The sequence below is a fragment of the Delphinapterus leucas genome, chromosome 17, assembly GCF_059928025.1.
Source record: "Delphinapterus leucas isolate spDelLeu-1000000601 "Yukka" chromosome 17, BTC_Dleu_Yukka2, whole genome shotgun sequence".
In the NCBI taxonomy this organism is placed as follows: Eukaryota; Metazoa; Chordata; class Mammalia; order Artiodactyla; family Monodontidae; genus Delphinapterus; species Delphinapterus leucas.
The window spans coordinates 1731001-1758268 of record NC_143145.1 but is presented as its reverse complement, the minus strand read 5'-3'; the positions used below and the strand labels follow the sequence as shown (position 1 = coordinate 1758268).

The window sequence follows — 27268 nt, the reverse complement described above, 5'->3', positions numbered from 1 at the left end:
AAGGTTTGACTCCTCTGAGCACCACACAGCTTTTTTCTTTTAACCAAGTCTGACCATCTGTGCCTTTTAATTGGAAGGGTTAGTCCATTTTAGCTTAGCATAAGTGGTATAAATCAACCATCTTACAATTTATTTCCTATTTTTTCCTGTTTTGTGTTGATTTCTTTTTTTTTTTTGCTTTTAAATTAAGCATTTGTTTTATTATTTCATAGGTACCTCTCTATTTATGTTACACTGTCTATTCTTGTATTGTCCTTTTAGTATTACCCACAATGCAATATGCATCCTTGGATTATTACAGCCTACCTTACGTTGGTATTTTTGTCTCTTCTCTGATGACGCAAGGACATTACAATACCTTAACACCATTTACCTCCTTTATGTCCTCTGTGCTGTTGTTGTACAAGTATTTTCATTTGCCCCATATCTTAAGCCTCACAAGTCATTATTATTATTACTCAACAGTCAACATGAATTTAGGTGTATCCACATTTTATTGTTTTCAGTGCCCATAATTCCTTCCTCCATTACTATGCTTCCGTCTGGGACTATCTTCCTTCTTCTACTTTTAGAGAGTTCTGTTGATGAATTCTCTCAGTTTTTGTTTCTCTAAATATGTTTTCATTTCACCTTTCCTTCTGAAAAATATTTTCACCAATTGTAGAACTCCAGGTTGGTAGTTATTTTCTTTCAACTGTCCTCTGGTTTCCACTGTTTCTTTTAAAAAGTCAAGTGTAAGTCTCATTGCTTTTTAAAAAATAATGTGACTTTTTCTTGGGCATCTAAGATTTTTTTTCTGGCTTTAATCTGCTTTTAAGATTTTATTTTTGTCTTTGGTTTCCAAGTTTTTTATTATGATGTGACTAAGCATAGCTTTAAGAAACAGGATAACTTTATCCTATTCATCATAGAGCTTCTTCAATCTGTGGCTTGAAGTATTTGGACAGTTTTGGAAAATTCTCAACCATTACCTCTTCAAATATTGTTTCTGTCCATTCTCTCTCTCCCCTGTTCATCTAGGACTCCAATTACACTCTTTACTGGATTTTCTATCATTCCTACTCACAGGAGGGTTGGTCTAATACAAGTTGGTCCTGTACAGTAGGTAGAACTGTCAGCAAGCACTTCCCTGTATCAAGCCCATGCCAGAGACCTGAGGGTAAAACGTCAATTTCTTTTTCTGTTTTAAGGATATTTAATTCATAATTTTATTTTATTTTATTTATTTTACCTACATTTTTATTGAAGTCTAGTTGATTTACAATATTGTGTTAACTTCTGCTGTACAGCAAAGTGATTCAGTTACACATGTATACATTATTTTTTATATTCTTTTCCATTATGGTTTATCATACGATATTGACTATAGTTCTCTGTGCTATACGGTAGGACCTTGGTCCTCCCTGCCCTTCCCGAAGCCCCAGTGGCACTGGATTCTATGCTGTCCTCTAACACCCACTGACCAGGGTAAATACTCAGCACCCACCTGCTGCTTGCCAACCCTCTGTGCTGTGGGAAGCAGTGCTCTGGACTTTTCTGCAATTTTCTGTTGGATAAAGTACAAGAAAAGGGAGACGGGAAGAACAGAAAAGGTGGGGGAAAGAGAAGAAACAGTCAGATAAACACAAAGTACTGGACGATGACCAATAGCAAAGCACACCTTCAGCTGCCCCAGGACTCTGGAAAACTGGGAGCTTGGCTGGGCTTGGGGGCTGATCTGCTAGATGGCTTCCTCCCACACACTCAGGCGGGTGTGGAAGGATGGGTGATACCTGTTCTCCCACCTCCCAGGGGGCTGTCATGAGGACCCTCTTGGGCAGCACTCCAGAGGTTAACATCCCTCACTTGCACACATGCTGTGGTCCCACCAGCCAGATCCTGGCGATTATCCAACGTCTGCAAGGTGGCCCTTCCTCTGCTTTGGGGGATGGGACTGTACCAGGCCGACCCAGAGTGGGTGCTCAGGGGACCTGCAGGGGCCTCACCTTTTGCACCACTCCATAGCTCTGGATGGCGTCTGAAAGCTGAGTTTTCAGACGGTCCAGCTGAAGACGCTCCTGCTGCAAAGAGGGGGAGGGGGGGCTTCAACAGGCTGCCGAGGCCTCATCTTGCCCCCGCAGCCCCTCCATCCCTGGGCACTTCAGTTCACTATGCTCCTGTGCCCCTCCCGTCCCTCCCGGCAGCACCTGCGCCACAGCGTCCCCGTCCATCCATCTCCAGCCTCACGGCCGTCACCACCCCCTCTGCCATTAGAACTGGGTTCATCCCCATCTTCATCAGCCGGTGCCGTCACCTCCATCACCTCAAACACCAGCAAGGGCTCCACGGGCTCAGCCAGCATCACCGTGAACACCATCTCCACCCAAACCACAGGCATCGTCAACACTGACCTCGGGGCCAGCCGCTCTAACGTGATATGCCTGTCCTGTCCCCAAAACAAACTACTCGGGTGAGAGGTGTTACGACCCCCACCTAACAGCTCAGGAGATCCTGGGCACAAGTTCTAAGTGGCCTGTTCAAGGTCACACTGGTAGTGAGGCTGCATCTCATCCCCAGCATCAGAACTGCAGTCGGCAAACCATCCATCCTGCCCCCAGCACCTCAGCACTCACACACGGCCCCTGTCCTCCTGCTGGAATGGGACCTCATCTCTTGTTCGTCTCTGCACCCCAGCGTCAAGGATGAAACCCGGCACAGAGCCAGCACTCAAGGCATACTGACAAACGAGGGAACGGGCAAGCAAGCCCTGGACCCTGACACCGCCAGGCCATCAGGAGCCACAGCCCCTCCTCTCTCACCACACAGCACTAGCACCAATGGAGCCACGCCAGTCCCAGTGTCCTTGGACCAGGACGCGGACACAGGCTCCTGGTCCCCTCCTGCCCCCAGCACCTCCTGTCAGCTCCCAGGAGGGCCCTGGACACTCCCCAGACCCTGCGTCTCAAGTCCCAGAACCCAGCCCTCACTGCCACCACGCACCCCATGCAAGCCCATGGGTGAGAAGGAGCCGCGGGGCACCAGCAGGCCAGGCGCGTTTCGGGAGACCAGCTCTCCAACACCTGCCCTTCCAGGGCACTTGGCAGTGTCTGGGCCTCACAGTTCCGTGTGGCTGCAGCTCTGTGGAGTCTGTTTCAGTGTCCAGGTAAGGCTCTTATAATTGGCACCATATGTATGCCCCAGGACAGACCTAAGAGCCCAAGGGGCTATTTAGTGCTTTTGAGCAAAACATCTCCAGCTCTGCAGCCCACATGATCCACCACCAGCTCCAGGTGATGGGCTCAGCCTTTCTTCCCTGCGAGAGCAGTGACCCACGCTGCCCACCTGGACAAGACGTCCTCCCGCAGGACCTCATTTGTGTTCTCCCGGCATCTGGCAGAGCAGGTGTGCAATAAATGTTTGTTGGTTCTCAGATGGATGGATGGGTGGGTAGATGGCTGGGTAAGTCAGTGGACGGGCAGGTAAATGGATGGAGGGACAGATGGACAGACAGGGGGACTGGTGGGTGGGTGGATGGAAAGAAGGAAGGATATATTAGGCTAAAAGTGAGCCCTCTGAACTCCCAAGGGGGTCAACTCTGCTTTCCAGCCCTCGTGACATACACAGAGCCGGGGACGTGCGTCACAAGGCCACACGTGAACAGGCCCATGAACACCAAGGCCTCAGAACCGCTGCAGACACTGCCCTGTGCTGCATGAACCCTGGGCGAAGGCCAGGACCAGGCGCCTGCCTCTGGTCCCGACGGCCAGGCTGTGATTGTTATATCGCATGCAGAGCAGTGCTCGCCACTCCCAGCAAAGCTCTGAGTGCTTCCTCCACCTGAGACCTCGGGTGCACCCTGCCCACGCCATGCAGGGACACCTGACCCCTGATCCTAGGACGTTTTTTTAAGTGTTTTTTTTTTTTTTTTTATCAAAGTGTAACTCAAGTTTTCGAGCTGGGTCTACTTTATTAGGTAAAAATCCATCTATCTTAAGTGTACAGTTCACCTTAAGTGTAAGCTTCAGTTGTACAACCATCACCAGCACCTGGTTTTAGAACATTTGCATCGCCCCCAAAGTCCTCTGTGTCCTCCTGAGACCAGTCCCCAGCCCAGGCTACCACGTCTGCTTTCTGTCTCCAAAGGGACCTCCGGGCACCTCGGACGAACAGAACACACACGTGCTCCTCTCACCCCGCGGGAGCTCTGTGCTCGCCCAGGCTGAGCAGCATCAGTGGTCCACGCCTGCCCACTGCTGGACCGCGCCCGCGGGGCTCACCACGGGGCCTGAGTCTTCCTCACCAGAGGCAGGGCCTCTCTGCGAGGGGCCACACTTCAGCTTTTAGGATTTGGAGGTGGGTCTCTGCTGCTGTAGCTGCTGGCAGCCCTGGGCCACATGTAAACGAATGGGCAACAAACAAGCTTCACTGAAGAAAACAGGCCCCTGCTCTGTAACCCGCGAGGGCTTAACAACACTGCATGCTCTGGGCTCCCCCAACCTCTGGGGGAGCAGGTAGGGTGTGGATAACAGACAGCCGGCCAGGGCTGGAGGGCACGTGAGAGGCCAGTGGGGAGGGGCGGTGGGGACATGGGGGCTGTGATGGGGCCGTGGTCTGGGATGCGGTGGCCGTGACCACGGTGAGGAGGCCGACGGTGAGTGCAGTGGCAGGAAGGGCACACGTAGAGGTGGCAGGTGGGTGAGGGGCACGTAGAGCAGGGCAGGGGGACAGGGCACTCTTGCCCAGGAGGCCGGGAGCCCACGGCACCTGCACCGCTGCCCGGCCCGCGGCCCAGTGAACAGAGGAACGCGCGATCTCTGCCCCGAGCAGCCGCGTGGTCAGCATCTGTCTCCCCACCCCGCGCCCCGGGCCCTGGCCCCCTCCGGCCCCCAGGGAACATACCCGGGAGCAGCCCCGCAGGAGCTCAGCCATCTGCTTCAGGGCACTGGCGCTGGCTGCGATCGCGTGGTTGGTCTGCTGCTGCACCGTGTGCCTGGAGTAGGTGTGGAGGGGAGAGAAGACCGGGGGGCGGGCAGCAGAAAGGGTGGATGACACAGAAGGGCAGCACGGCAGGTGGGGGGCTCGCGGAGGGACGCGAAAGTGCACAGGAAAGGAGGAGTCGTGCAGAGGAAAAAGGGAACAGACGGGAAGGACGTAAAGATAGGCCCAGGGAGGGATGGACAAGGGAGGGGGGCAGGCGAGGCGGGGGGAGGGGGGAAATGACATGACGCGGTGAACTCAGGTCAGCGTCACCAGGCCCCTCACCTCCCAGCCCCCACGGACCCCATACCCAAGCCACGGGCTCGGTAGCTGCACCCCTGGGGCCCCAGCCATGAGCCCTCCCTGTGGAAAGGCCGCTGTGGGTCAGCACTGGTCAGGGCCCAGGAAGCACGGTGGCCGCACAGGTGGCCCTGGGACCACTGCTGAGGAAAGCCCAGGCCTCTGGGGGCCATGGTGAGACTCCCGCCTCCAGACCCAGGAACATGGGGAGGCCGGGCCCGGGGCCTCTCCCAGCCCCTCAGTTTATGAATCTGAGTGTGAACTTGAAGGTGCTGAAAAGACCAGCCCCTCGCCGCCTGGGGCTGACCACTGCCCCTGTGGATGGAGTGACACAGGGTAGACCCTGTCCTCAGGCCTCCTGCGGGCTCACAGGCCCAAGTGAGGGAAGGGCCCTGGCCTGGCTGCGGGGCGCAGACACCAGAGACCCTCCCGACCTTCAAGCTGCAGCGCAGATGCCCCTCTTTGCCCCTGTGGGACCCCCACGTGGCAGCAGTGGGCGTGGGCACCACGGAGCCGGGTGCCGTCTGCCGAGGTGGACGCCCCAGGAGGCACGGGCAGGCCCCAGGCCCCAACGCTGGCCCCTGGGTCACACGGAGCTGCGGCATGTGGAAAGGGGGATGGGGGTGGCATAGGAAGGAGACTCTGCACCAGCCTAAGGGGGCGTGGGCCGAGGACGCGGTGCAGGGACCCTTTCCTCCCAGGTTGCCCGGAGGCCACAGGAAACAGCAGGGACAAACGCCGTGTTTCCCCTCGGGATTTGGTCACGTGGTCGCTGGCGCCACAGAGCCCTCCCTCCTTGTCACACCTCCCACCCAGATAAGGAAATATTATGAATCCCAAATGTCAATAAATTTGACAGCTAAGATGAAAAAGAAAAATTCCTTGAAAGACAAGAATTATCAAAGCTGACTCAGGAAGAAACAGAAAACCTAAACAGCTCTACACCTACTGAAGGAATTAAATTTGTTCTCGAAAACATTCCTACAGATACAGACGACTTCACCATCAAATATTTAAAGAAGTAATATCAATACTATAGAGTCCTCCAGAAAACAGACAAGAAGGGACACTTACATTTTACGCGGCCAGCATTACCCTGATACCAAAACCTAAACAAAGAATCTAAAAGCAAAGAGCAGCAAAAGTCACATAACAGAGCAGCAAAAATCCTGCACGAAATATTAGAAAATTGAATCCAACCACATACAAAAAGGATAACATCGTCCAAGGAACGCAAGGTTGGTCTGACATCCAAAATCAATTAATGTAATCCTCATACTAACAGAACAAATTTAAAAGGGAGAAAATCATCTCAATAAACCATGCAGAAAAAACATCCACAAAATTCAACAAGAATTCACGACAAGAGCTCTAAGAAAACTAGAAAAGAGAAGGGAAGGTGATCAACTTGATGAAGAGAGACTGTAAAGTCAAAGCAGCATCCTGTCACTGCCAGGACAGGCGGGCGGCTCCCCCTGAACGGGCACCGGCACAGGCGCACACTTCCAGGACTGCCTACCTCCACGTGGAACTTCATAGGTTTATGACATTCTAACTGTAAAAGGACACGGTTACAACACTGTAACAGGACGAAAGAGGTAAGCAGCACAGAGATTTAAAACAAAGAAGTGGAAGAGTCTCTGTCACAGACGACAGGTTCATTTATGTAGAAAAATCCTAGGGAATATGGAATCTAACGAGGGCACAGGGCACAGGCAATAAACAGAATCAGCTGTATTTCCATGTAGCGGAACCAAAAATGGGAAATGAAATTTAAGCAACAGTACCTCTTACAATAGTATAAAAATATAGGGACTTCCCTGGTGGTGCAGTGGTTAAGAATTCACCTGTCAATGCAGGAGACACGGGTTCGATCCCTGGTCCAGAAAGATCCCACATGCCACAGAGCAACTAAGCCCATTGGCTACAACTACTGAGCCTGTGCTCTGGAGCCCGCGAGACATAACTACTGAGCCCGCGTGCCACAACTACTGAAGCCCACGCACCTAGAGCCCGGGCTCCACAACAAAAGAAGCCACTGCAGTGAGAAGCCTGCACACCACAATGAAGGGTAGCCCCCGCTCGGAGCAACTAGAGAAAGCCTGCGCGCAGCAACGAAGACCCAACACGGCCAAAAATTAATTAATTAATTAATTAATTTTAAAATATATACATATGAAGTCATTACCATAAATTTAACAAAATACATGCAAGACCAGTGCACTAAAGCCTACAGGGAACTGCTGGAAAAAAAACACCTGTAAATGAGACGAAAGCCGACCACGTTCATGGCCAGGAAGACTCAGGATCCCTATGACGCCAGTTCTCTTTAAATGGGTCTGCAGAGTCACTGTGACCCCATATAAAATTAGAGCAAGCTTCAAAAATCAGAAAAGGACAAGCTGACTCTAAAATTGATGTTGAAATACAACCAATCGGAAGTAGCCAAGACAACTTCAGAAAAGATGAGCAGAGCTGGAGGACGTCCAGCAGGGAGGTGAGGCCGCAGGGCAGACTTCCTGCCCGGGGCTCCTGGAAGGACCATCCATTCATTCAGCTACTCTTGCCGGGGGGTGCCAGCAGTGCCCTGGGCTGACACCGATGAGCCTCACCTTCACTCCCCGGCCAGCTCGGCCAGTCTGGGAGCCCATGCTGGGGGGCGGGACAGAGCCACTCACGGTGGCTGACAGAAATGACAAAGCCCACGCCTGTCTCACGCAAGATGAGAAAAACAGGTTCAACCTTGTGAGGTTCTCGTGAAGCTATATTTATTCAATTTGAAAGACTGTTCTTTCTCCTGAGATCAGGTCCTGCCTACTTCAGGAGTACTGAAATATCTTTATTTTTTAATATGATGGCAATAGTGGATGGTAGCGTACTTTTTTTTTTTAGTGTCCTTACTTGGCAAAATACAAAAGCTGGCGACTGTCAATGTGGAGAAAATACAGACTTGACAACTCCGTGCTGTCTCAAGTCATTTAAAAATGCTAACGGCGGGCTTCCCTGGTGGCGCAGTGGTTGAGAGTCCGCCTGCCAATGCAGGGGACACGGGTTCGTGCCCCGGTCCGAGAAGATCCCACATGCCGCGGAGTGGCTGGGCCCGTGAGCCATGGCCACTGAGCCTGCGCGTCTGGAGCCTGTGCTCCGCAGCGGGAGAGGCCACAGCAGTGAGAGGCCCGCGTACCGCAAAAAAACAAAAAAAAACTTAGGGGACTTCCCTGGTGGTGCAGTGTTTAAGAATCTGCCTGCTGGGCTTCCCTGGTGGCGCAGTGGTTGAGAGTCCGCCTGCCGATGCGGGTGACACAGGTTCGTGCCCCGGTCCGGGAAGATCCCACATGCCGTGGAGCGGCTGGGCCCGTGAGCCATGGCCGCTGAGCCTGTGCGTCAGGAGCCTGTGCTCTGCAACAGGAGAGGCCACAGCAGTGAGAGGCCCGTGTACCGCAAAGAAAAAAAGAAAAATGTTAACGGTCCAGGAGGTGCACAAATTCCCCCCACATATGTGGCCATGGAAGGCTCTGGAAGGCCAGGACACACAGGCTAGGGAGCCTGGTCAGCCCCACCTGGAGGAGGGGCAGAGGGCTGGGGTTCCTGAGGGGCGGAGGGGGGCAGGAAGGCACTCAGCGAGCTGTGGACCTGGAAGCTGAGGCTGCAGGGGCGGGTGGGGAGCAGCTGGGGCCCGGGGAAGGGCCCGCTCCCCTCTCCAGACCCACATCGGTGATGGCATCCTCCAGCCCCCAGACCAGGCAGCCCAGGAAACGCGCTCAAGGGTCAGGGCTCTGAGAAGGCCACCTGTCTGACCCTGGGGACCACACTCCGGGAGCCCAACCCGGAAACAGGCAGCACAGAGACAGACTGCACGTTCCTGATGCTGAAGACGGACCAGCCCGAGAGCGGTCCCGCATCTCAGCTGAACAACCACACAGAGCCGACAGCGCCGTCTGTGCCTCTGAAAGGCACGTCTTCAGTGTGCGACGGGGGCACGCACAGCCCCAGCCCTAAGTGTGACGAGTAGGATCCAGGACATCAGTGACTGAAACGCGACTCCACGAAACGCCTGTGGGCCTGAGAAGAGGCTGGCAGGAGGCCACCCGAGTGCCCACGAGCACGCACCGCTTTCACCATCAGGAAACAATACATGCTACTTTTAAAAAGAAACGTAAAGAATAACTTAAAGCAGAATTGCACACAAAATCTGCCGAGGGCCCTCTGTTGCCTTGCTCTGCACCCTGAGACTTGGCAGGGGTGGTCCCAGACTGCTTGGGTGGACGGAGAGAAGGAAGGAGGGGTGGGTGGACGGACGGACGAGTGGGTGGCTGGGTTCTGGCCTGTCCACTGAGAAGGTGCAGCTTGAGCCACACATCCAGCCCCTCCCGGGGCCTCAGAGTCTTCCTCCATGAAGGGGAACAGCCTTACCTACCCCCTTCCTTCCCAGGGTACTTGTGGGATGCAAGGAGCCGGGGGCAGGGCTGAGCCCCGCCAGCAGGAAGCCCTACCCCGCTGCCACAACAGCTAATTCCAAAGCATCAAGAATCATCAGGGCAGAGAACGCTAAACCCACCGGTGACTGGCCCAGACCTCAGAGGTGCAGCCGGAGCTCTGGTGTGTGGCAGACACGTGTGGGGACAGTCAGTGAAGCAAAAAGTGTGCAAGAGACGCATGTCCCACCACCTGAGTGCACACCTGTACACAGGTGTGTCTACATGGATGTCACACATCTGTGTTGGGGGTGGCCCCACATGAGCCCAGCCAGCTGTCGGGCTGGTGTGTGGATGGGTCGGCATGCGAGTGGGTGCAGGGCATATCCGTGTACACCCACACGCACCACACGCATACTCACAGGCTGTCCCGCAGCTCCTGCGTGCCACTTGGCGTCCCCAGGGACCGGAGGCTCTGCTCCAAGAAGGCCACTGCCGAGAGAAGGGGGCAGGAGTCAGGGGCAGCGGGGCTCCACCACGCAGCCCCCGCCCTCCAGGATGCGCCCCCAGCCTGCCTCTGTGCAGGGACGTGGGTGCCGAGACCCCACAGCAGGGCCCCAGGTCAGCCCTCTCCCCAGCTGTCCAGAGACAGAGGCCCAGGCCCGAGTAGGGCTCAGGGGCCCTGGGGAGCTGCCCCAGTGGGCCTCGCCCTGGCTCTGGGGAGGGAGGGGCTTCTCTCCCCCCCTGGTCAGCGCTCTCTGACCTGGGAGAGCTCAGAGTTCAGGGCAAACGCGAGCTCCCACCCACGAGGGTACAGGGGGCCCGGGCCACCCTGTGTCCATGCCCCTGTGTCCTGAGGGAGTGGAGGACAAGCCCTGTCCTCGTGGGCTGTGGCTCTCGCCCTGACCCCTAGCCTCGGTGACCTGTGAGGGGGCGGCCCTGCCAGTCTGAGGGAGGCTCTGACACGCTCCTCCCCAGGGGGCCCATCCAGGTCCCAGGTGTGCGACGGGGGAGGGAGGAACGGGCCCAAGAGGGCACCTGCCGAGGACACAGCCCAGCCTGAGCCCAAAGCACTGGGCTCATGCCCTGCCCCCACCCCGCTGTCCTGCGTCGGCAGGGCCTGGGCCACAGGGCACCCTAGTGCAGGAGGCCACCACCCCGAACCTCCCGCAGTGCACTCCGCGGCCCGGATCAGGGCAGGGTGAGGCCAGGGCACTAACTCACCATTGGAGTTGATTCGGAAGACGCTGGCCGACGTCTCCTGGAACAGTTCCTGGAGGTCACTCAGGTCCATCTCGGTGGCTGCGAGGAGACAGGAAGGGGAGGTCACATCTTCACTGTGCAGCCTGAAGGTGGATCCCTGGGTGGATCCCAGGGCCACCATGCTTGGGCAGAGCCACCCCCTCCCAGCTGTGTCCCCTCGGGGTCCAGCAAAGCCTCAGAGACAGAACAGGAGCCACAATGCTCAGTGGGGGGCGAAGAGAAGGGCAAAGGGGGCAGCTCCTCGGGCCAAGCCCCCACCGCGGGGCACGCCCCAGGGCAACGGCAGCCTCAGAAACTGCGGAAGCCAGAAAACCCCGCAATGACATCTTTAAGCACTGAAAAGAAAGGAAAAAAAAATCAGTCAACCAGAACTCTGTACCCAGTGGAGATATATTTCAAAACTAGAGGCAAAATAAAGACTGATTCTCAGACAGAAAAAAGCTGCGAGAAGCTCTTTCAGCCAGAGATGCAGGACAGGAAGTGTTAAAAGCAGCTCAGGAGGGCAAAGGACGCTTGGATCGGCCGGAGGAGCTGAAGACCGCAGTGGGCGAGCGTGCGGGCAAACGAAGACGTCCTGTCTCGCTCTTGATCTAGTTCAGAGTCAGATCATCGGAGCCAAACGAGTACCAACGGCGTTAGACATGACGTATGTGCGGGGTGCAGGGGCGCAGACGGGAGTCCTGTAAGGAGCTCACACACCAGAAGGAGGCGAGGCTGTTCCTTGAGGGAAGGCCACGGACGCTAAAGACGCTGGTTACACACTCCAAGCAAAACCGCTCAAAACCAGGAACACCCGTAAGCCAACAGCGGAGCTAACACAGGACACTACACTACACTCGGTCACTCCAAAGAAAGAAGGCAGAGAGAAGAAGGACGAGGGATCACAGGGAAACAAAGGAGGCAACTATCGACGTGGCAGATTTACCCCAAACACACACGTTTTGACACGAGAGAGAACCCATCTAAAGCAGGGTCATGCATCACAGCCCACACATGACCAGTAAAGACCACCCTGGAGTGTGGATTCAGAACATCTCTGTCGTCGCCAGAAGCTCAGGGTGAACGGCTGCCACCACTCAATCCACAGCAGAGAAGTCAGATGGGACAAAAGCAAACTCGACGGCACGCCGGACACGAGAAACCCAGCTCACGTGTAAAATCAGACACAGCTTATAAAGTAAAGGATTGGAAAATGCACCAATGTAACAGTAATCATGAGACAGCTGGAGTGGCCACAACTGACATCAGACAGAGTAGCATTCAGGACGATGGGTCCAACCAGAGACCAAAAGGACGTGGTTACAATGGTATCGGGGACGAGCGATAAAGACAAATGACCCTAAATATGCACCTCGTATCACTGTGTGAAAATACATGAAGTAGAAACTGGCAAAACTGAGACTCGCCAACACCCCACTCTCAGGAGTTCCCAGTACGAGCAGACAGAAGATCAGCTGTCTGTCAGTGCTCTCCAGCAGCTTGACCGGAATGAACATCGCAGGACGCGCCACCCAGCAGCAGCGGAACGCACATCCTTGTCAGACACACAAGGAACTCGCGGAGGATGCCGATACCTCAGGCCATAAAGCAAGTCTCGACTGTTGATAATAGTTGAAATTACGCACAGTATATTCTCTGACCACAACAGAACTAGGAACCAATAACAGAAAGAGATCTGGAAATAGACACTTATTTGAAAAACAACACATTTCCAAATAACCATTAGTAAAGAAAAAAAATCACAAAGGAAATTAGAAAATATTTTAAACTGAATGAAAACATAATACAAATGTGTGTAAGTAAAGCAATGTGCTGAGGATAATTTATAGCGATAAATACTTACATTAGAAAAGGATAAAAGTCCCAAGTCAATGATCTAACAGAAACAAATCAACCCCAAAGTAGAAAGGAAATAATAAAGGTCAGCAGAAATCAGTTAAATCGAAGTGGGTAAACAGAGAAAATTGATGAAGTAAAAATCTGGCTCTTTGAAACTATCAACAAAATTGATAGACTTGCAGCCAGACTAGTTGAGAACAAAACAGAAAAGAAACAATTTAGCAACATCAGGAAGGAAGGAGGAGCTCTCACTACAGGTCCTACAGGCATTCAGATGACACGAGGGGAACTTTAGGAACAACTCGTGCCAGCAACTCTGACAACTTGGACAAAACAGGCAAGTCCCTTGAAAGACACAAAACAATGCAGCTCACTCAAGAAGGACCGCAGCAAGGGTGGCACAGACTGTTAAAGAGACTGTGGGTGACAATCCTCCCACAGAGAAAAAAATGCCGTCTCAGATGGTGGCCACATATTTAAGGGAAGAATAATACCAATTCTACCGAAAGCCTTTCGGAAAACAGGAAGAAATGATTCCCCACTCATTTCAATACTGGCCTCATAGTTTCCGTAATCAGACAGTGTGGGCTGTATAAGCAGAGACACAGATTGAAAGAAACATGAAAACAGAGGTGCCCAGGTCATTCCATGTTCAACCAACAGTGCGATAACTGGATATCTACAGAACCTCGACCCCAAATCCACCACACTCAAAAATGAACTCAACGTGGACCATAGGTTCAATACAGGTGTCTGGCAGGTCCATTGCCTTGTCTCCAGAATCAAGATTGAGCAGATGCACGCGACAGGCCAGCAGCCCAGGAAGAGATGGACGTGGGTGTGAGCAGACACTGCACCAAAGAAGGATGAACGGACAGACAGCACAGGACAAGCCCCTGGTGCAGAGACCGGGCTGAATCGCAGCGAGGCCCCTCTCCCGTCAGCTCTGTGTGGCTAAAGCCAGCATGACTGCCAGCAGGGACGCCAAGCAGAGGGCTTCTCACAGCTGCCCTGGGGCCTGAAAACGTACAACCGCTGTGGACGATGGCTCGGCAGTTTCTTACAAAGTTAAACTTACACTCACGCTGGACTAGCAATTCGACTCTCAGGTATTTATCCAAACCCGCCAAGAAAGCGAGGACGTGTTTCCACACAGATGTTCGCACGCCCTTTTACTGTGCCAAAAGCCGGCAACGAGGAGCCCGCCCACCACGTGGACAGGACACAAACCGTACAGCAGCCCCTCCCGAGCAACAGAAGGACAAGCTATGACACACCCAACACCCACGGCCAGTCCTCGAACATATCAGGACAGGGGAGGAAGCCGGAGCCGAAGGAGAGCAGCCCGCAGACCTCACACAGGCTGGGAGGGAGAGCAGAGCTGGGCCGGCATCTGGAGGGGAGCAGGGGCCACCCACTGCAGCCCCGGCTCTAGGCCAGCCCAGCCCCAGGGCAGCACGGAGATGTGACACTCGTGCAGCGGGGACCCAGCGCAGGTACTGGGCGCCCTCACCCTCCTCCGGCTCCACAGCTGCCGCCACGATGGCCTCACACAGCAGTTCTGCGGCCCGCGTGCCGCCCAGACAGCACCTATTATTACCGGCCCAGCACTCTCTGGGCTGCCGGACAGCAGGCCTGCGCTGACCTCGCCCTCCCTGACCCGCTGTGCCCGACTGCAGCCTTTGTGGAGAAGTCAGGCCCCGCAGAGCGATGCTCCCCTGGAAAGCCCGGGAAGGGCTCTGCCTGGGAGGCCCGAGGTAACCGGGGTAACAGGGCCTCAGGTCCCCACCTGCCCATCCTGAAGCTGCAGGGCCAGCCCAGCCCGAGCCAAGGCCTCGTCTGGACGCTGAACCAGAAACAGAGAGAGAAAAGCAAGCGCATGTGGGACGGAGCAGGTTAAGCGCTGCCCTGGAGACCCTGTGTTTCAGCTTCACGTGTGACACTGCCAGGAGAAGAGGCCTTTCTCATTGTAGGTCACAGCCCAAAGGCTGGAACTAGGTGCCCTTGAGAAGAGAGCTGCACCTTGTCTGTGCCTGGCTCTGCTCTGCGACGGGTGAGGGAGGGGACGAGCACCACCGAGGAGGAAGCCAAGCCCCTGAATGCCTGGGGTTTAGACGCTGTCACGTGCACGACGGCCGGCTAGGCGAGCACGTGAGTGAAGGAGCAGAGGATGAAGGACAGGAAGGATCCAGAGATCGTGGAGGGAGGACTGAGGGGAGGGACAGCGGCCTTCAGGGGCCACGAGCTTCCTGCCGGCTGAGCTGGGCGATGAACTCACCTCTGGGCAGCTCGGGGCTGAGGCCCTCAGAGGGCAGAGCCTGGCAGGAGAAGGTCTTGGCCACGACCTGCTCCACAGGCGTGAGGGCCAGGGCCTGGGCCTTGGCAGGGCTGGGGCCAGGGGCCACTCCACGCAGGTCGCCCAGCTTGCGCCGCACGACGGCACGCAGGTCCCGCCACTTGTGCTTGAGGTCCACGATGTCGCGGCGGCAGTAGCCCAGTGCATTCACGGCCTGCAGGATGCGGCTCCACACGCGGTACCTCCGGGTGGGCTCGGCCCTCAGCAGCCCGGTGCCAAACAGCAGCTGGTGGTGCTTGCTGACCTTGGCCACCAGCACCTCCGTCTCCTGCGGACAGAAGTTGGGCTTCCTCTTCTTGGCCCGGGAGGCCCTGGGCCCCGCCACCCGGCCATGGGCCCTTGCAGCTAAGTCCTTCCTCGGGCCGGCAGGCGGCGAGGTGCGCTCCGGTGTCCTGCTGCCGTCCGTGGCGACCCCTGGCCCTGGAAAGGCACCAAAAGGCGGGTGTTTAAGGCCCCGGCCAGTGGAGTGGCAGATACGGTGGAGGCTCCCGGGGAGTCTCTTCAGATCCAGAACATTGCTGCCAGCTCCCACCCACCGGCCCCCTCCCTGCTGGGTTGTCCAGAGGCCTGGGTCCAAGTCCTGGCCCTGCAGCTGCCTGGCTGGGCGCCATGCGGCAATGGACCTCACTTCCGGGCCATGGTGCCCATCTACCTCCAAAAAGGGCCACCCGGCCCTACCTGCCTCCAGAAGCTGATGTCAGGGGCAAAGGAGTGAGAAGGTTGGGACAGCTGTCTCCTGTCCGCAGGGAGAAGGCCCTCTGGGGCCAGGGCCAGCCTGGGGACAGCACTCACCACTGACACGCCAGACACCCTGGCCAAGAACCCACCCCTTGGGGCGCCACTGACCCCTGCCTTCCTGCCCAGCTGCATGAGCCCTGCCCTCGGCTTCCCCTCCCACGCAGCGTCCTCCTAAAGCACACACCGAGGACCCGACACTCGCCTGCCAGCCCCCTCTGCCAGGAGGATGCAGGCTCTGGGGCCAAGAGACCAAGGGGTCACGGGAGCCGGTCCAGCCCCTCACTCTGTCCTGTAGGGTCAGCCTCGTCCCTGAAGCCCACAGGGCCCTGACAGCCTGGCAACATCCCTCCTGCCACTGGTCCAGCTCCACCACGCCATCAGCTGGCCCTGGGAAGGGACGTGCTGGTGGGGGTGAGGGTGGAGACGGGCCAGACCCCCGCTTTTAGTGTTTGTCTGTTTTTAATATTTATTTATTTATTTGGTTGCACCAGGTCCTAGTTGCAGCACGTGGGCTCCTTAGTTGCAGCTTGCCAGCTCCTTAGTTGCAGCATGCGAACCCTTAGTTGCCGCATGTATGTGGGATCTAGTTCCCTGACCAGGGATCGAACCCAGGTCCCCTGCATTGTGAGCAAGAAGTCTTATCCACTGTGCCACCAGGGAAGCACCCACAGCCTGAGCCCCTGGAAGTCCATGCCCCGCCCACTGACCCTGCCTCCTCAGTGCTCATCATCTCTGGGTGGCCTTCCCTGGGACCCCCAGACCCAGCATCCCAGCGGAAGTACCTCGCTTCCTGGCCCTTGGGCCTCTGGGTGTACCGGCCGGCCCCAGATCACCTTCCCCGTCCTTGCCCACACAGGGGTCCTGCAGGCTGCTCTCTGGCGACGGGCAGGGGAAATGACGGATTCCGTACTCAGTCCAACATTTAGCGCACTCTACAGACAGCAAGGGACAGTCTCGGTTATGCCCCGCCTGCCTGCAGAGTGGCTCAGGGTGCCGCTGGTAGAACAAGGCTCTCACGCAGCACAGCAGGTGTGCCAGGCCCTCCAAGCATCCATGTTGACAGCTCCACTCACTCAGACCCACCTCCTCCAGGAAGCCCTCCCTGACTGCCACACCCTCCAGAACGCCCCGTTTGCTGAAAGAGAGCAATCAGTTCAGAACTTTAAATTTTCCAAATCTTTCTCCACACCCAGGTTCTTCTGAAAGGTAATTCCAAACCAGTACGAAACTCCTTAGAGCAGAGCCTCAGATGTGGCCCACAGACCAGGCCAGGCCTTTGACAGGTGTTATCTGTGTGCAACAAACAACGCAGCAAAAACGGAGAATAAGGCCTTGGGAACATCTGTGGCAATTTGAAATCGCCGCAACACCAGCACTGCTGTATTTCATGAAAACACTGTTCCTGGTGTACTGGAAGTGAAAATAAAAACGAGTTCCCCTGACACTCGGCTGCCGAGCTGAGGAGCAACTGTAGGGTTTCCTCTTCGATAATTTTCATTCATTCAGAAACACTTCCTGGACAGGTCTGCCAAAATTCCTGAGCCCTAAGATGCACGTTGTGAAGACACTCAGACACCTCTCTGAGCAAGCTGCCTTCTGTCCGCGGCACCTTGGGGCCCACGGAGGCGGTGGTGCCGGGCAGAGGCTACACACCAGAGCCCATGAGGCTGCGTGGGCCCCTGCTCCGCCTGGCTCTACGAGGAGGGCACTTTCCAGAAGCCTGCTCCAGGGGAGACATCTGAGCACGTCGACAGTCTGGCAAAGTCCTGGGGACTGGCAGTCCCGGCCCGTCTCAGCGCTGAGCTCCTACAGCGGCAGCTCCTTCGCAGAAAAGGCCTCCACGTTGGGTGTATCTGCGGGTCTGAGGGTCCAGGACAGGGCCCATCTCGCACGAGGTCAGGGCCTAACCTCCCCTCTTCCCCAGGGGCTTCCTGGGGAGCCTCCAGGCAGGGCCTCCTCCTCAGGCAGCCTCCCCTGCAGGCAGACACTCCCCAGGCCCGGGAACCCCGGCCCCAGTGACGGCTGCCCAGACAGCACTGTGTAGGGTGGAGATGCAGCCGCCCAGGTCCCGGGCGATGGGGTCACCCTTCTGCTTCGTGGGGAGCAGGGAGACCGCAGGCCCAGCTTGCAGGCCAGGTGCCACTCGATGCCCAAGCCTCGCTGGCATCCGGTCACCAGGAGTCCAGACCCTGCCCACCTCCCCCTGGTTGCTCCACAAGGTTCCCAGACACCCATGGAGGGGCCAGTCTGATCTGCCCTCCAGAATCACGTGAACTTTGAACTTTGGGGGGGGGGGGACTGGGACAATTTACATGTAAATGCAGACAATTAAAAAGAAAACAATAAAGATCATTTGCAACCGCACATCCCTAGGTAAACAGTGTCCACACTCGGGGCTGAGGTCTCACGCAACTAGAAGACCGTGGACGGGGCTTTGCCTGTTTCATTCCCCATGTCCGTCCGTCATCCCACCGGGCCGTGGATGGGTCGTCGGCACTCTCCAACGACTGATCCACACGGCGGCCTCACATCCCGCCCCTGACCGCGGCTCTCTTCACAGTCTCCCCAGGCTGAGGGGTGATGGCATTTCTGAACTCTGTCTCCTACCCCCACGTGGCAAACACCTCTGCCTGTATCTCTGATTATTCCCTAACAGAGAAGAGGCGTGGCTGGGCCGAGAGGGAAGGCAGCGGGGTCTGGAGGCAGGGAGCCGTGTGCCCTCCCCTCCGGGAGAGCCCGCCCCCCCGCAGCCTGGCCACGGGAGAATGGCCAAGTTCACTTCCAGCTCTCCAGGTACCGGTGAGGCTGAGTGCCTTCTTCCGTGCTGCGAGCCATCCCGATCTCGTCACAGATCTGGCCCATACGCATGAAGATTTGGCAGCGGGGGGAGTTCCTTCTATTTATGTGAATTCTTTATGTGTTAGTCATGTCCCACTTGGCTTTTTGCTGCATTTGCGATGGGATTTTACGATGAGAGCCCACTCTGAGCTCTTCATAGTTAACTTTAGGGTCCCCGAGTAAGCCGTAACACACGGTGCTTGGCACACAGCAGGTACTGGTGACGGCAGCTGCTCCCACACCTGGGGTCTCCGCAGGGCCCCACCATTCTGGCTGGGAGGCCCAGCCCTGCCTCCCTGGGAGCCCTCCTGGCCACCCCCAGAATCACACCAGCATCCCAGAAGCAGCCCTGGTCTCAACAGCTGTCAACAAATCAGGAAGATGCAGACCCTTCTCTGACAGAAGTGCAATTAACTTAGAAATCATTTTTAAAAGACAATTAGAAAGAAATACATATGTTTGGAAATGACGAACTATAATTCTAAATAAATCCTGGGTCAAAGAAGAAATCATAATGGACATAAAATATTTACAACTAAACACTAACAAAAAAAATACTATATATTTTTAAATGTGTGAGATTCGACTAAAACAGTGATTATTTGGACATTTATAATCTTAAATACTTTTATTAGAAAAGAATAAAAACTAAATTTGAATGAGGTAAACATCCAGCTTAGGAGTCAGAAAAATAAAACAGCGTCAACTCAAAGAAAGGAGGAGGAAAATAGTAAAAACATGGGCAGATATCCATCAAATATTAAAACTAGCATATGACAGAGATCAAGAAAGTCAAGTCAGCTCTTTGGAGACGCTCATAACACTGCCAAGGGTCTGGCAATATTGTTTACGAAAGAAGAAAACGGGAAGGTACAAATAAACAACATTAGGAATAAAAAAGAGAATGTGATCCAGGTACCACAGACGTTACCAAAACAACAGGAACAGAGCTTCACCGGGTTAACTTGCTCAGTCTCCACCACGACAGGAGGGAAGCCTAACCTGGTCCATTTTCAGGTGATCGGGGCACAGCTGGAACACAGCAGAGCAGGGGGTCGGAACCAGAGCAGCTACCCTCAGAGCCATGCCCTTGACCAAACAATAATGCTGCCCAGGTCCCACTGGACAGTGACACGCTACCACACACGATGTCATTTCAATCAATTTGAACATTTAGACGAAGCAGACACACGTCCAGAAAAACACAACAAACTGACCCAAGAAGAAACAGAGAGCCTGGACAGCCTTCACAGATGGAGAGAGTAATGCGCAGTCCAAAGCAGTCCACAAAGAAAACTCCAGGCCCGCGTGGCAGTTTTACAGCAAAATCCCAGATGCCTGTGAGGAACACAGAGTCCTCTTCGTCCCAAAACTCACACAGAACATAAGCACCATTTCTACTCAACCCTGAACTAGAGCATCGGGCCGGCTCCAGAAGGCAGGAAAAGTAAGTAAAAGATAAAAGCATTGAAATAGAAGAGGAAAATACTGTTGTTATTCATAAATGACACTGTCTATACAGAAAACCCAAGATTCTACAAATTATTACAATTAATAAAAAGACTTTAGCAAAATGGCAGGACAAAGTCAGTGGGCAAAAGTCAATTACACTCCACAGGGAGAACCTGGCTTCCTCAAGAAATAAAGTTCAGGAGGAAAAAAGAAAAACTAAGATAGAGGAGAATCTAGAGATTTGGAAAGACTTAAAAGGCGCATCATCGACTACAACGCGTGGATCTCGTAAGAACCCCGTGGAAACGCATGTCTCTGTGGTGCTCCGGAACCCACCGGTGGGCAGGAAGCCACGGCTGCAACTGTACGACACTTGGTCACGGAAAAGAGACACACCCTGAAATACTCACACAGGAGATGTGCTGACGTCTGGGGCTTCCTTCTCAATGCCCTGGGCAGAGGGGTCATGAGGGCAGAGCTGAGGCTGGACCAGCCACGGGGGATGCCCCTCACCCCGAAACCCAGTGGACGGGTGCTGGGTTCATGGTATCACTGCGTCTACTGTTCTGTTTGAAGTATCTCACATTTAGAAAGTTAAAAAATAGGATGTAAAAATTAAATAAAACCTCTGGACTTTCTTTCTTAAAACAACCAGTCGTGTGTGCGTGCACCAGCAACCATGACTTGGAACGCGTAATTTATACCATTTATAATGGTACCAATTATAAAAGCAGCAAAAAACATGTTGTCATTTTGTTGAGTTTAATGGAAGATATGTAAGATCTTTATGGAGAAAATTATAAACCTTTATTGAAAGACGTTAAAGACCCAATAAACAGAAAGACCTACACGTTCATGGGTTGGAAGGCTGGTGATGACAGAGATTCCGATTCTCACACGTTAACACAGCGGATGCAAAGCAATCCCAGTCCAAGTTTGACACAGGGATTCTATAATCTACTCAGCAACAAAAGGCCAAAATGCCCAAGACATTTCTAAGGAAAAACAAGTAGAGCAACTTGCCCTAAAAAATATCAAAGTTACAACAATGTATGAAAATTAGGGTAGAGCTTTGCACAGGAATAGAAAACCTGACCAGGAGAACCTGTAAGGAAACTACTCATCACAGAGCTGGCACTGCAGGTCTGTGAAAAGGGATGGGATTTTCAGTCAAGGGCCCAGGGACCATCTGTTCTACGGAGAAAAGTGGTATTGCACTCCACCCTCCCCTCCCCACCTCTCACCATAAACAAAAATCAATTCCAGGTGATTGCAAGACTTAAATAGGAAAAACAAATTATATAAGCTTTAGAGGAAGTAAAGGCAAAATCATTATCACCGTATCATAGAACTTATTACACAGAAAATGCACACCATGACAGGGATGATCGGCAAACTCAGCTACGTCGTGATTGAGAACCTGCTTTCCTCAGCAGCGCCATCATGAAAAGCCAGCCCAGTGGACAAAGGTTTCACCTCCAGAAACCTTGTACATCGACAGGAACAAGACAAACTCAAAGGAAAAATACACGAAAGAGTTACCCAGCGAGCCCCAAATGCCCAGTGATCACACGAAAACCTGATCAATCCCATGAGTTACCAGAGAAATGTGAATTACAACCAGAAGACACCATTCCACGCCCACAGACGGGCAAACAGTTAAGGCCGCCACCGCCTGGTGCTGAAGGGATGGGAAGCAGGGGCAGGTCAGCACAACCACCAGCCACCGAGCTGGCCACCCCTGGCCACCCCCTCGCTTGGGCCGTCCCGACAGCGCCAGCGTCCAAGGGTCCTCAGCACCACCACGCAACAGGGCCCAAAACAAGTGCCCTAACAGCCCCTCGCCCATGGACCAGGAACGCCTGCCATGGCCACGCACATGACCCAGCGCCACAGAGAAGGGAGATGGAAGGGCAGCCACGTGAACGGCAGTGACTCAGGGGCAAAACAGCAAAACCAGCAAACTGCAGAATAATTCAACCGTACAGAGTCCCAAAACACGCAGACTCGCAAGGTCTGTGTGAGACTATGACATGTAGCAAGCAAGAGCCAGGAAGCCGCAACCCACAGCCCAGGGGTGACGGGAAGGAACTGGGTTCCAGGGGAGGCACCTGGGAGTCCACGTCGCCAAGCCTTAAACCGTCACATTTAAAGTCCCCATGCACACTCACACTGAGTCGCACATCTGCCTGGCACCCCCAAGGACACGAAATCAGTTACGTAAGCCACACGTCCTGCCGAAAACCCCCTTGGCCCAGGGAAGGGAGCCAGCGAGTGAGCAGACCGTGCGGTCAGCCTGCGGGGTGAGGGCTCGGCACCCGGAAACCTAGAAGCGGATCCCGCCCGGTGTAGCTCAGGACAGTGTCCATCACCCCGCGGGCCTCGCTTCCCGCACTGCGCACTGCACACTAACACCTGCTCCACAGTCACCCACTCAGCCATCCGCCAAGCACCCACAGGCCACCGCAGGATGACCGCAGACACCCAAGTCCACCCCACAGCAGAGCAGCCTCTCCTACTCTGCTCTCTCCCGGTGCCGACTCAGCCCAATACCAACGGCGCCATCCCAGCCCAGGGCCAGGGTCACCCCTGGTCCCGGGTCACAGGCAGCGCCGGCCAGGACAGAACCCATCTACAGCCACCAACACAGCACAGTGGAGACCCGCCCACGCTGCCCACTGCTGTCCTTACCTAGGGGCTGATAGCCTTGTGTGGAGGGCCCCCCAAAAGGGCCGTGGCTCCCCAGGCCGCCGCTGCCAGCGATGGATCCGTAGGACATCTTCTCACAGAAGGCAGGGCCGCCGCCTTCCTGCAGAGCTGGAAGAAACCAAACCCGGGCAGGGAGGGAGGAAAGAGGGTTTAGCGCTGGGATTCAGGATGCACTCTGGCCCCGCCCACCCTGCCTAGGAGTCTGACTCTGCTGCACCCTCACCTTGCAAGTCAACAAATAATGTGTAAATGTTGAAAAAAAAATCAAGCAGTAGCGACACGAGTGTGTTATTCAGAGGAAAGCATCAAAGATCTACTAGAAGAATCCAAAGCAGCTGACTCGGGACAGGAAGGAGGGCGGCTAGGGGTGACTTTTCTCTGAATTAACCATGTAGCGCTCCTTTACTCCATAAACTTCATGGATGGATAACATAAAAATATTAAAGCTTAATTTGCAAAATTCCAGTAAGATCATCCTCCAGAAAGATCACTGTGGAAACAAGAGCTGCGGCTGCAGGGGTGTCTGCCTTGAGCAGACAAGATCCAGGTGGGGGCCCAGCATCTCCTCAGATCTCTGGAAGGCCACCCCATCATTGTCCTGTGCGGCCATGCAGACCCCAGGCAGGCACAGGGACCCAAGAGGACTCGGCCCAGTTCCACAGGTGCACCCGTGCACCTACTGTGCACCAGGCAATGTGTCCAACGTGGTCAAGGGGGCCTGGCCCTGGGGACCTGAGCATCGAGTGGGCGACAAGGGATCCAACAGCAGCTTTCAGAGACCCTGGGGGCACAGCAGAGCCACAGACCGGCGGGTCCCCAGAGCAGCAGCTCAAGCGGGATCTGAGCCGGGAGCAGAGAGCAGGTGGCCAAGCCGCAGAGCCACGGTTTGAAGGGAGGGGCAGGGCAGCCCTGGGAAGACGGGAGGGACAGCAAGTGTAAGGCGGTCCCACGGCCACCTGGGGGACTGGCGGAGGCTGCGGGGCGGCACTAGGGACCCTCCAACCCAAAGGCCCACCGTGCACCCAGCCACAGACGGGCAACTGGAAGGGACTGCGGGGCCCAGCCAACAGTACCTATTGCTTGAGAGGCAAAAACAATCCAAGGGACTGCCACCGATGTCCAGGCAGGTGAGGGGTCGTGGCAGTCCTGGTCTGAGAAGGGCAAGTCCCCAGCCTGCCATCTCATCTAACCTGCAGTCTCACACGGCCTCTGCCTTTGCTCAGGAACTGGGAGATGGAGGCCATCCCACCGCTGGGCCACAAAGACTCAGCCCAGCCCGAGGACACTGGTCTGGGAACACGAAACGCCACCGGGCAGGACTCTGGGCCTCAAGGCCCTGGGGACCCGGAGCCCAGCGGGCCCGTCCCCGGTGGCTCGCAGCCACCCACCCCCACCCCCAGGCTCCCCACGTGCCAGGCTGCACCCTCAGCTTCCTCCCCGCCGCTCCCGCCCATCCACCCGCAGCCAGTTCACGCCCCGACTTCTGCACCAAGGTGTCCCCCAGCAAGGGCAGGCAGCAGGCAGCAAGGACCCAAACAAAGAAGAGGGAGGGAGCCCCTGGCAACCCAGAGGGCGGGCGGAAGCTGCAGCAGGGCCAGGCCAGAGGGCCGGGCGGATGCTGCTGGGCTGTGGTGTCCCAGGGCAGCCCCAGGCTGCCTCCAAACTGCTGGGCAGAGGCCAAGGGAGCAATGCCCGCTCCCCGGGAGGCCTCCTACCAAGCGGCTTCCATGACCGCCCACCAGGGCTGCCAGCCTCCTCCAGCCTCGTGCCCCTGGCTCATGTTGGCGCCAGGCTGTGCCCTGGACGTCAGCCCCCTGACCCCAGCAGCCTGAAGGGAGCCGTCTGTCCTCAGACTGCCCAGATCCTGTCCCCCAGGCACCAGAGGAAGTGCGGGTGCCAGGGGACGCCCCCAGCAATGCAGCCCTGCCTGCAGGACAAAGCCCCCAGGCCCGGGGGAGGAGCGGCCCACCAGCAGGATGCCAGGGGACACGGGGCTAGAGCGGGCACCCGGACACGGCTCAGGCTGGGGGCCAACAAGCCGAGCTCCAGGGCCAGAGCTGAGGCTGTGGTAGGGCCGTCTCTGCCCCGGATGGGCTCCCACGCAGGGCGTGACCTCTGCCTGCAGCTCTCTCCTGCTGGCCTGGGTCTCTCAGAGGCCGGGGCCCCCCAAGACCAGGGTCGACCTTCCCAGCAGCAGACAAGGAACGGTACTGTCTAGACAGGGGTGCCACAGAATGGGCCCTGCCCCCCTCACTAAGCTGAAGGGACGACCCCCCCCCCAAGGATGGAGAGCCGGTCCTCCCAAGCTGGGGCCTGCACAAGTCACTTCACCCCCCTGGTCCTGCTTTCTCATCTGTAATAGGGGGCAGCACGCCCGCCCTTAGCAGATCAGGGTGAGGCGTCAATCAGTGACCTTCAGGAGCTCACCTGTGAGCCTGTGCCCCGTGGTGACATGGGGCCACATGCGGCACTGGACAGCAGCGGCGCTGAGTGAGGGCTAGGCCTGGGGGCCGGAGAAGCGAAAGCAGCACGGCTGTCCCTCCTTCCTCCTGCCCTCAGCCTCCCGAAGGCCTGAGCCCACCAGGAACCGCAAGATGCGCCCACAACCCAGAGCAAGAGGAGGGCACGGGGACCCCGCAGCCCCCCTGGAGGTACGAGCTGACCTCTGCCCGATGGCTGCGCCTCGCCCTGTACCTCGCTCCTGCTGGAGCCTCCCTCCCGGCCGTGGTGATGGGCCTGACAGCAGCAGCAGGCGTCCTCCCCGCTGGAGGGTCCACTCCCGGGCCCGCCCCACACCCACCTGCAGGGGAGCTGCTGGGGCAGACCTGCCCCGATTCTGCTCTGCGCTCTGCTCCACCCTGGGCCCAGCAGCATGGCTCCGGGTCCTGACCTGCATTGCTTAGAGACCGCAGAGCTGCCCCGGCAAGGGCGAGGGCGAGGTAGGAGGCAACACTGATGCCCAGTCCCGCCCACGCCACTCCAGGCGGAGGTGGAGCAGCCCAGGCTGCTGCCCACTGAGGGCCAGGAGGACACGGTGAGTCGGCCCGCACAAGGCAGCCCTCAAGCTAGACCCACACTTCCCCCCACTGACCACGCCCCATGGGCCCACCGAAGGGGCTTCCGATGGGGGGCATTGGGGAAGCCAAAGCAGCTCAGAGACCCCGGGAGGAAGGCAAGGACATCACCCAAGACCAGGCTGCCCGGCACCAGGCCCCGCATCTGGAGTGTCCTGCAGAGAAGACATCTGGGACCTGTCTGGGGTCATGGGGGCCTTGGAGGATGACAGGCATCTACCGTGGGCCCAGGGGAGGGGGTGGAGGTCCCTGTGCCAGGTATCCCCTGATCTAGCTCAAACCCCCAATATTTTTTTTAACATCTTTATTGGAGTATAATTGCTTTACAATGGTGTGTTAGTTTCTGCTGTATAACAAAGTGAATCGGCTACACGTATACATGCATCCCCATATCTCCTCCCTCTTGCATTTCCCCCCCACCCTCCCTATCCCACCCCTCTAGGCGTTCACAAAGCACCGAGCTGATCTCCCTGTGCTATGCGGCTGCTTCCCACTAGTGATCTATTTTACATTTGGTAGTGTGTATATGTCCATGCCACTCTCTCACTTCGTCCCGGCTTACCCTACCACCTCCCCGTGTCCTCAAGTCCATTCTCTATGTCTCCGTCTTTATTCCTGTCCTGCCCCTAGGTTCTTCAGAACCATTTTTTTTTTTAGATTCCATATATATGTGTTAGCATATGGTATTTGTTTTTCTCTTTCTGACTTACTTCACTCTGTATGACAGTCTTTAGGTCCATCCACCTCACTACAAATAACTCATTTTCATTTCTTTTTATGGCTGAGTAATATCCCATTGTATATATGTGCCACATCTTCTTCATCCATTCATCTGTCCATGGACACTTAGGTTGCTTCCATGTCCTGGCTGTTGTAAACGGTGCTGCAATGAACATTTTGGTACATGACTCTTTTTGAATTACAGTTTTCTCAGGGTATATGCCCAGTAGTGGGATTGCTGGGTCATATGGTAATCCTATTTTTAGTTTTTTAGGAACCTCCATACTGTTCTCCATAGTGGCTGCATCAATTTACATTCCTCCCTTTTCTCCACACCCTCTTCAGCATTTACTGTTTGTAGATTTTTTGATGATGGCCATTCTGACTGGTGTGAGGTGACACCTCACTGTAGTTTTGACTTGCGTTTCTCTAATGGTTAGTGATGTTGAGCATCCTTTCATGTGTTTGTTGGCAGTCTGTGTATCTTCTTTGGAGAAATGTCTATTTAGGTCTTCTGCCCATTTTTGGATTGGGTTGTTTGTTTTTTTGATATTGAGCTGCATGAGCTGCTCGTATATTTTGGAGATTAATCCTTTGTCAGTTGCTTC

The 27268-nt window shown here is 55.4% G+C and overlaps 1 protein-coding gene across 4 annotated transcripts in view; it reads right to left on the bottom strand.

The window, feature by feature from the left end:
* TSNARE1 (t-SNARE domain containing 1) overlaps window positions 1-27268 on the bottom strand; it is an 83637-nt gene that overhangs the window by 29265 nt on the left and 27104 nt on the right. For 2 of the 4 annotated variants that reach the window (XM_022555206.3, XM_022555204.3), the window contains exons 2-9: window positions 22849-22974; window positions 16650-16799; window positions 15052-15549; window positions 10896-10973; window positions 10094-10163; window positions 4879-4969; window positions 1986-2060; window positions 1487-1546 (exon numbers count right to left, since the gene is read on the bottom strand). In XM_022555206.3, coding sequence (XP_022410914.2) covers window positions 1487-1546; window positions 1986-2060; window positions 4879-4969; window positions 10094-10163; window positions 10896-10973; window positions 15052-15549; window positions 16650-16799; window positions 22849-22974 — 1148 coding nt within the window. The remainder of the gene's footprint in view (window positions 1-1486; window positions 1547-1985; window positions 2061-4878; window positions 4970-10093; window positions 10164-10895; window positions 10974-15051; window positions 15550-16649; window positions 16800-22848; window positions 22975-27268) is intronic. The other 2 variants (XM_022555208.3, XM_022555207.3) reach the window with 2 other exon arrangements.